The sequence below is a fragment of the Equus quagga genome, chromosome 1 (genome assembly GCF_021613505.1).
Source record: "Equus quagga isolate Etosha38 chromosome 1, UCLA_HA_Equagga_1.0, whole genome shotgun sequence".
Taxonomy (NCBI): Eukaryota; Metazoa; Chordata; class Mammalia; order Perissodactyla; family Equidae; genus Equus; species Equus quagga.
The window spans coordinates 1,112,340-1,121,007 of NC_060267.1; the positions used below are offsets into that span (position 1 = coordinate 1,112,340).

The following is an 8,668-nucleotide window of genomic DNA, read 5'->3' on the forward strand; positions in this document are numbered from 1 at the left end:
TATGGCCCGCCGCGCTCCCGGAGGCCCGCGGCGGGGCGGGGGCGGGGCGCGAGCGCGGGGGCCGGCGGGCCGGGGGCGGGGGCGCTTCCCGTCCGGCCGCTCGTCTCCGCAGACGGCGTGCCCCACTGTGTCCCCGCGGAGCCCCGAGGAGGCCGCTGCCCCAGTGCCCGCAGGAGCCCCCGGCACCCGGCCCTGGCCCGCGGAGACCTCGGGTGCAGGTGTGCGGTCCGGGCGCGGAGGCCGCGGGTGCAGGTGCGCGGTCCGGGCGCGGAGACCGCGGGTGCAGGTGCGCGGTCCGGGCGCGGAGGCCGCGGGTGCAGGTGCGCGGTGTGGACGCGGCGGGCGCGGGTGCAGGTGTGAGGTCTGGGCGCAGAGGCCGCAGGTGCAGGTGTGCGGTGTGGACGCGGCGGGCGCAGATGCAGGTGCGCGGTGCGGCCGCGGAGGCCTCAGGTGCAAGTGCAGGTGTCCGGTCCGGGCGTGGAGGCCGCGGGCGCAGGTGCAGGTGCGCGGTGCGGGCGGGGTGGCCGTGCCCCTGAGCTGTTGGTGCATTAGAAGCGTGGCCGGCAGCGTTGGGACCGCAGGGCTCGGTGATGAAACAGGGTGTGCGCTCACGTGCAGCAGCGTCGGGGGCTCCTCACCGTTCCAGTCTGTAGTGTGACTTCGGGATGGCACTTCGTTGAGGCCAAATCTCAGACCTTATTCCTGCCATCACTGTATGTACGCAAAAAAGTAAAAGTTTGAAATAGCGTGAACGTCGGTGAAATTGGAGCTATCGCTTCCAAATGGGGACAGGTCTAATTGGAAGGTTTTGTTACCGTGATGTTTTTTTACTGGAAGAGATGGAACAACAAACGTTTTCACGGTAAATGTGTAGGGTAGGAGTGATAGGGAAAAAATACACTGATCCTACTGCTTTCTTGAGGACACTGTTGAGGGTAATTTTACTTCAAGCCTTGTTAAAAAACAGGTTTTAAATCGTATTATTACTGGTGCTCATCTATTATAAGTTTGTGAAATTTGTCTGATACCTACTGTAGAAGTTGGTTCTAGGTGTTAAATGAGCTAGCATTTGTTAAGGGCTTACATTTAAGGCTTTCTAGTAAGCACTCTAAATGGTGTATTTTTTTAAATTGTCGTATTGCATCAAAAAGTTCATCTTTATTGCTAATGTTGATCAAATTTGCCCGGTTGGTAGAGAGTTTGTGGCCTTTGGGGTTTTTTTGACTATTCACTTTGACAGATGTTCTTACTTTTACTTGAAAAACAGTCCATACTAAATATGTGTTGCGTGTGTAAAGTGCATTCCTTGTGTACCTCATAGGAAGAGTGAGTTTGTTAACTGGTGACCAGCTGTAGGAAAGCAAGGCTGCACCACGACAAGAGATACAATGACAGGCGTCTCCAGTTTAACGTGCTGACACAGAACCTCCCGTCGTCTTCCTGATTTCCATGCACGGTGCCACCACAGTTCACTCACTTGCGTCGGCGTCACACTAGGAATCTTCCGTCATCCCTCACCGTCTGGGTCCCACTCAGCAGCCAGCACCATCAGGTCCTCCTTGTGTACATTCTGAATCCAGCCACTTTGCATCCCCTCCAGTGCTCCCTCGCCGTCCAGGCCACCATCATTTCTCGCACTAGCTGCTTCCACTTTTCCCTACATCCCTTGAAACCATTCTCTACATACTGGCCGGTGTGATCTTTTTTAAAACTTCATAGGGTTATGTCACTCCTTTGTTTAAAACTCTCCAGTAGCTTCCCTGGGAATAGAGTGAAATCCGCTTTCCTTGCCATGGCCTTTAAAACTGCCTCATCTGGCCCTGCCTGCCCCTCCCGCCTGGTCTGTCCTCCCCCTGCCCGTTGGCTCCCTTCTGCTTCTGTCGCCCACCAAGCTCTCGCTGGTCTGTAGCAGAACCTGTTAGTTGTCCCCTAAAATTTCTCCATTTCTTCTGTAGTAATTCACATGGACACATGGCTGTCAAGAATAAAGGTTATATTTTCCAGCCTCCCTGTGGCCATATGGTAGTTCTGGCCAATGGGATATGAGCCGACCTGTCGTGTGATACCCTTCCAGAACCATCCTTAAAAGACAGCTGGTGCTCACCTTCAGTCCTCTGTTTCTTTTCCTCACATCCTGCACCCTGGGATACAGGTGTGATGGCCTGGAACTCTACATGGGCCGTATGCAAGTTCCCCCCCATCCTAGGGATGGCAGAAGTTTAAGATTTTAGAAACCTGGGTCCTTGAGACCTTTGTGTAGTCCTGTACCAGCCTGGCACGCCTTACCTGCAGATCTTGATGTGACGATAAAGTAAACTGTCTTATTAAAGCCACAATTAAGGGTCTCTTGTCAACTGAACTTAATCTTAACTGATACTTCATCTCAAGACCTTCGCACTTGCTATTTTTCTCTGTGTGGGCTGTGTGTTCTTTGTGTCTGTTTAGATTGACTCGTTCTCATCCTTCAGGTCTTAACTCAGCTGTCGTCCCTGACAGGCCTTCCCTGGCCACCGTATCTACAGTAGCTCCTTTTCCCGTTTATTCTCTCTCATGTCCTCCATTTACTTCTTAGCATTTATAACTGATGGTTGTCTTCTTTCCTGTTGTTCCCTTTACCCTACTAAAACGTGAGTTCCCTGAGAACGTTGAGCACTGCCCTCTCCCCTACACCTGGTAGACGTTAGATGAGGACCATGGAATGAATGAGACAGTGAAGAACTCAACCATTCAGTGAATGAAGTAGATCCTTAGCCAAGATTAGGTAGACTTTTTTTTTTGTAAATAAATGTCTTGAAAGGTTTTCTTCAACACATAATGTGTAAAATCCAAGCCAGGAAGCAGCCAGGAAAAATAGTGCTAAACTGACGGAATATGCTTAGCTTCCAGCCCTTGATAATGAAGATGTATCCCTTTTTCTGGGAAACTTATAAGCTTATTACAGAGGGAAAGAAAGCTTACTTGGTGAGGCAGACTGTCAGATCATAAGGAGCTGCAGTGTACTGTCTAGGGCAGGAACTCCCCCGAATGTCGGTCTGATGTGTGTAACGTACTGGGCCTCAGCTTGTTCCCCTAAAATATACGTCAGAATCTTAAGCTTTGAGTGGGAATACTACAAAAGTTTAATAGTAAGACCAACTTTTGAGTGGCGTAGCCTGTGTTAGACATGATTTGGTCTTCAGGTGTTATTTTAACAAGTGGTTATGTCTTGGTGATACTGGCAAGGGTTCAGGGAGACAGAGCTGCCTCCACTGCCAAGAGCGTACACTGGCGCGTTTCTGGAGCGCGGTTGGCAATATGTATCGAAAGCCTTGAGCAATTCCTCTTCCAGAAATGTATCATAAGGGATAAGCATATGTGTAACAGTTGGACTCCAAGAGTGTTCATGTCTGCATTGTTTATTAGGATATTAGTTAAATTAAGCCTCATCCACTTAACAGAACAGTATTTAGCCATTAAAAATGATTTGAAGGAAATTTTATCGACATGACATGTTAAGTGCAAAGAGAAAGTTTTAAAGTATAATTCCAGTTTTGTAAAAATTTCTGTGTCTCACAAAAGTCTGACCGGATATACACATGGTGTTAGTTCAACCTTGCAGAAGAAACTATTACAGTTCTTTTTATTTAATCATCTCTATTTCATAGTTCTTTAATTTTTATAGAATTAAACATTTTTTATAATACTAATTAAAAGGCTGCCTTTATCTTTAAAGAAACAAATGGATAATTTGGGGAAATAGTACCACATACTCAGTTGCCAAGCCTGATATCTTTTATCCTTTCTTCTTCCTTGTGCCCCACAACTGCTTACCAATTCTTAGATGTTTTACCTTCTAAGCATGTCTGGGATCCACCCTTACCTCTCCATTCCTTCGGTCATTCCCTTCCTCATTCCCTCATAACCTCCCATAACCGTTTTAGCTTGTCTTCGCTGAGTGTTACCTCTGTCCAGCCTTCCAAACCAGACCCTGCAGCACCTCTTGGGAACGCCCTGCGGAAGATCTGTGCTGATGCCTCACCACCTGCAGGACAGAAGTGCAGACTCCTGCCCGGGGTAGGGAGCCTTTCCTGACATACAGCTCCCACATCTGCAGCCTCGCGTACTCCTTGTGGTCGCCTCCCAGCGCTCCGTGCTGCCTCCTCCTCACGCCCTTCAGGTTTCTTCCTTCTGCCTTGAGTCACCTCTCCCTCCCCCAAAATGTCCTAACAAATTTGTGTAGTGTTCTATGCTGGTTTTAAAAATATGTCGCAAATTATTTGATATTCCATTCTTCAAGAGGTGGGACTTGATTCACCTCCCTCTGAGTGTGAGTTGGACTTTGTGACTTTCTTCCAATAGACAGAATAAGACGGACGTGACCGTGAGTCTGAGACTAGGTCATAGAAGGCTCCGGGACTTCTTCCTCATGCGTGCTGTCTTGAATCGCTCTGAGGGAAGCCAGCTGCCGTGTCCTAGGATGCACAGGCAGCCTGTATGCCCAGAAAGGGAGTCCGACAGCCAGCGGGGGCCCGAAACCTGCAGCACCACGCACAGGAGCCTGAGATGGCTTCAGCCTCTGCCAAGTCTGAGAAATAAGTATTTGCTTTAAGCTGATAAGGCTTGGATTAACTTGTTACACAGCAGTAGATAACACCTCTTCCTTGGGGACTCATCATCTGTGAAACTTTCTGAACCTGCTTGTTCTTCCCCTAACCGTCCTATAGAATTGGGTTTTGCCATACTAGACAATGGGCTTCTCAAGGGCCAGAATCATGTCTTCTTTGTCTTTTTTCCCCCAATTTCTAGCACAGTACTGACAGATGATAAGTCCTCAAAGATATTTTTCCAGAAGGAAGTGAAAATTTTTTGATCAATTGTAAGCAAACTGAAGGTAGAGACCACGTATTTTTATTCATCATCTTATCCTATAGACAGAATAGGAGAGCCAATAAGCAGCTGTTCCAAAGAGATCTGTGCAATGAGTAAGGTTGGACCTAAGTGTTTGGTACAGCAGCGAGCGTTCCTAGCACTTATATGCCCAGCGTTGTACTACAAGTAATAACGTGATTTGATTAGAGAAGAGTATAACTGGCAACAGTAACAGCAGCAACACCTGCAGGCCCCAAGCTCACTGCATGCCCTTATTAATGCGCCAGTCCTCTGCTGTGCGTGCCAGGAGTCGCTGAGACCCATGGCACAGACTCTAATTCTCTGCCTGATCAGAAACGGAAGTGAGAGGACTGTGTGTCACAGTAACTTCACCAAGTGCTGTTTAAGCTGCATGCTGAGTGACAGTTTGGATAGATGTGGTGACAGGGAGGGACATTTTCAGTGAGGGGCAAAGGCAGACTGTTCTTTTGCTCATGCTGCCACAACAAGGTACGCATCCTGGGTGGCCCACACAGCGGATTTACTTCCTCCCAGTTCTGGAGTCTAGAAGTCCAAGACAGGGTCCTTTCTTCCAAAGGCCTCTGTCCCAGCTTGTGGACAGCTGTCTCATGTTCACCCGGTGTTCCCCCTGTATGCAGGTCTGTCTCCAAAGTCCCCGTCTTACAGGAACACCAGTCGTATTGGACTAGGGCATACTCATGTGACCTCGTTTAGCCTTAATTACCTTTTCAAAGGTACTGTCTGCAAATAGAGTCACATTCTGAGGTACTGGGGGTGAGTACCTCATAAATCTGGGGAGGCACACTGAGGCCACCTCAGAAGCAGAATTGAGCGTGGGTCAGTGACTGGAACCAGTCAAAGAGAAACAGCCGGGGCTGGTGGGATTCATGTAGAATCAGGTGGCAACACTTCGGAGTGCTTTCCGTGCCAGGCAGAAGAGTTGGTATGAATGGCTTTCGATAAGTCACTGCTAGTCAGCCCACTCCCAAGGTTTAGTGGCTTGGTCAGAGAGACAGTGTGTGTGCTGTCATACCCACTTTTGTCACCTACCATCGCCACTCAGCTTGCCAAAATGATTAAGTTATCTGAATCATCTCAAAATTAATGTGATGTAAGTTTTCACCCATTCAAATCAATTTCATACAATAAAAAAAAGTGTTTTTTCCCCCATGTCCTGCAAAAGAATCAACAAAAAATCTGCTTTCTCAACTACATCAACTCTGTTGAATGTTTAGATACATGGTTAAGCTGTTCACTTAATAAAAACACTAATTATTCTATCCTGTGTATGAATTATAAGGTATCTTCCACTTTAAAAAGTAAAATTACTCCCCCCAAAGTTACCAGATTCAGTCAACAGATAATAGTAAATCAGTTTAAAACTCACATATAATCAGCCAATACATTGTCGCTGGCAATGAAAAATTAACAGAAATCTGTTTTGAAGGGAAACCTGGATTAAATAGTGAATCAATGACAGGAATGAAAATAATTTATACACACAACAGGTCGGTGAAAGAAGAAGGTGTGCTTCTTAAGTAGTAATGGTGTTAGTGATGGCCATTCAAATGCTGAATGTTAGCCTGTTTTTTAACTAAACAACTTAAAGTGAAAATAGAAGAAAGCGAAGATTATAAAGTTACAGATCGCAAGGAAACCATGGGCCTGGAAGAAACAATCTAAAAACCCTACTGCAAAATGATTCCATCCTATTCAAGAATTCTTGCTCTCAGGAACTGTTTGTATGTTTAACTTAAAATTTTTACATTGCTTTTTTGGTTTTACATTTTATTTTTCCTTGTTCCTTGAAACTGCCCACATTGTAAATTGTTCATGGATGAAATATAGAGCTGAGCAGATTTTTCTTCTACAAAATTGTGGTATAAACCTACTCAGTGTTCTGTCTGGTTGCTGATAAACCTTATAGCACACAGTTGTAAAGTAAACCCCTAAAGGACTGAATGTGTAGAGCCTGCTGCCCGGTACGAGAAATAGGCTAAACATAAGCATGTAAATGGTAAACATCATCATAATGCAGGGAAAAAATTTTAACGAGAGACAGTTCAGTCCTGAAAAGGTTAAGTAGAAACCTTAATGGATTGTTGTTTCTAACCACCCTTCTCACATTAGAGTGCTTGAAAACAGAAGTCTGGCACAAAAGATTCCACACGTGTGTTCAGTGTACATCAGAAACATAGCAGCTTTTGAAAGCAGAAGTAACTTGATTAATAATTGAAAAGCATTTTCTTTCAAAAAGAAAACCTCTGTTGATTATCTGGTTAAACATGAATAGTTAATTCTCAAAAACACATCTATAACATTGAAAACAGGTTTTCCATTGCCCTGTAACTGTGATTATGCCCCAACACTGAAAATAAAATGCATCAAATGCTCCACATCGTAACTTAAAATAACTTTTAATAACCGCACAGTATCAACTGAGCAGTGTCACAACCAGCCCTGTCACCACCACCAGCACTCCTATCTACTGTTAGTCAAAGAAGCAAGAGAGGAAAAGGACGCCTATTGTGGAGAAAGCAACGTCTGTGGACAAGCTGTTCCCAAAAGTAGTTGGAGTGGAGCGTGCTCAAGGCGAATCACTTCTGAAGATTGAGTTTATGAAAGGGGGGGGGACACGTCTCTCTTCTCTGTTGGACGTTTGCTTGGCCATGGATTTGCTGGTCTCCTGGAGCTGAGTAGGGAAGCAGAAATTGCACCTGATGGACTGAGAGGCCAGGACAATGGACAGTAGCCCCATGCCCATCCCCTGGTGTGGCGAGGATAGTGAGGTTTCCCACCGGTGGTGTGAATACCAGGGGAGGTGAGTGGGCTGAGCAGCAAGACGGAAGAGCTGCAGCATGAGGAATGAAGGGGGCCAGGGAGCTGGAGCCAGCTGTCCACCCTCAGGAAGCCAGGGAGTGGGGGCCCCGCAGGCTCCCTCAGAGAAGCCTCACTTTGGCTTGCAGCCAAAGACATCCAGCTTTGGACGTTGCCAGGTAGAAGTTACCAACATCCAGTCAACGAAGACTGCGTCCTCGCCCGGTCAAGCAGGGAAGCACTTGCCCTTACCCCCTCCCTTCCCTCTGCCACAAGCCAAGGGCGCCAAGCCTAGAAGAGGCAGGAGAAGCAGGTGCCCGAGAGCTGGGTTGCCCCCACTGCCTCCATCTCGAGCTCTCTTGCAGTGGGGATTGGCAAGCGGGAGGAGGGAAGAAGAGCTGGAGGCTGATGGTTTCAAGTTGACAGGATTGATTCTCTGATCTTAGATTGTGACTGTTCCAATAAGGTGCCTGAAAAGCAGAGAATATGTGTAAGGTACCATAGGAGCCACTCTCTGAAAAAACAGAAGCCCTTCGGTATTGTTGGGGAGGCATTGGAAAAAAGAAGGACGTTTCTTGTTTATGCTCTCAACAGTTTGAAACATTTTAGTAAAGACAAATACCTAACACATTTGTGCTTCAGTTATATAGTTAATCTCAAAGTGTGGTTTCTATAATTCTTCATCAGTTTCTTTTGTGAACTTTATCAAGTTCTGAAATCTAAAACATCCTTTTAAGTATTTTAAAGATGTATTCACAACTGATAGTCTTGGTGAAGATTCTGGGCCCAGACAGAACGGACAGAGTAAACAACGCCCTTTGCAGAATGGGGTTTTTTTCAGGGAAAGATTCGCCCTGAGCTAACATCTGTTGTCAGTCTGCCTCTTTTTTTTTTCCTCTCCAAAGCCCCAGTGCATAGTTGTATATCCTAGATGGAAGTCCTTCCAGTTCTTCTATGTGGGATGATGCCACAGCATGGCTAC

The 8,668-nt window shown here is 46.6% G+C and overlaps 1 protein-coding gene across 1 annotated transcript; it reads left to right on the plus strand.

Moving 5' to 3' along the window:
- The first annotated feature begins 1 nt into the window (after position 1).
- Positions 2 to 3,935, plus strand: LOC124245421 (translation initiation factor IF-2-like). Its single transcript, XM_046672844.1, has 2 exons — positions 2 to 713; positions 3,921 to 3,935. The coding sequence occupies exon 1, from the start codon at positions 2 to 4 to the stop codon at positions 656 to 658; it is 657 nt and encodes a 218-aa protein (XP_046528800.1). The 3' UTR covers positions 659 to 713; positions 3,921 to 3,935.
- The last annotated feature ends 4,733 nt before the right edge of the window (positions 3,936 to 8,668 follow it).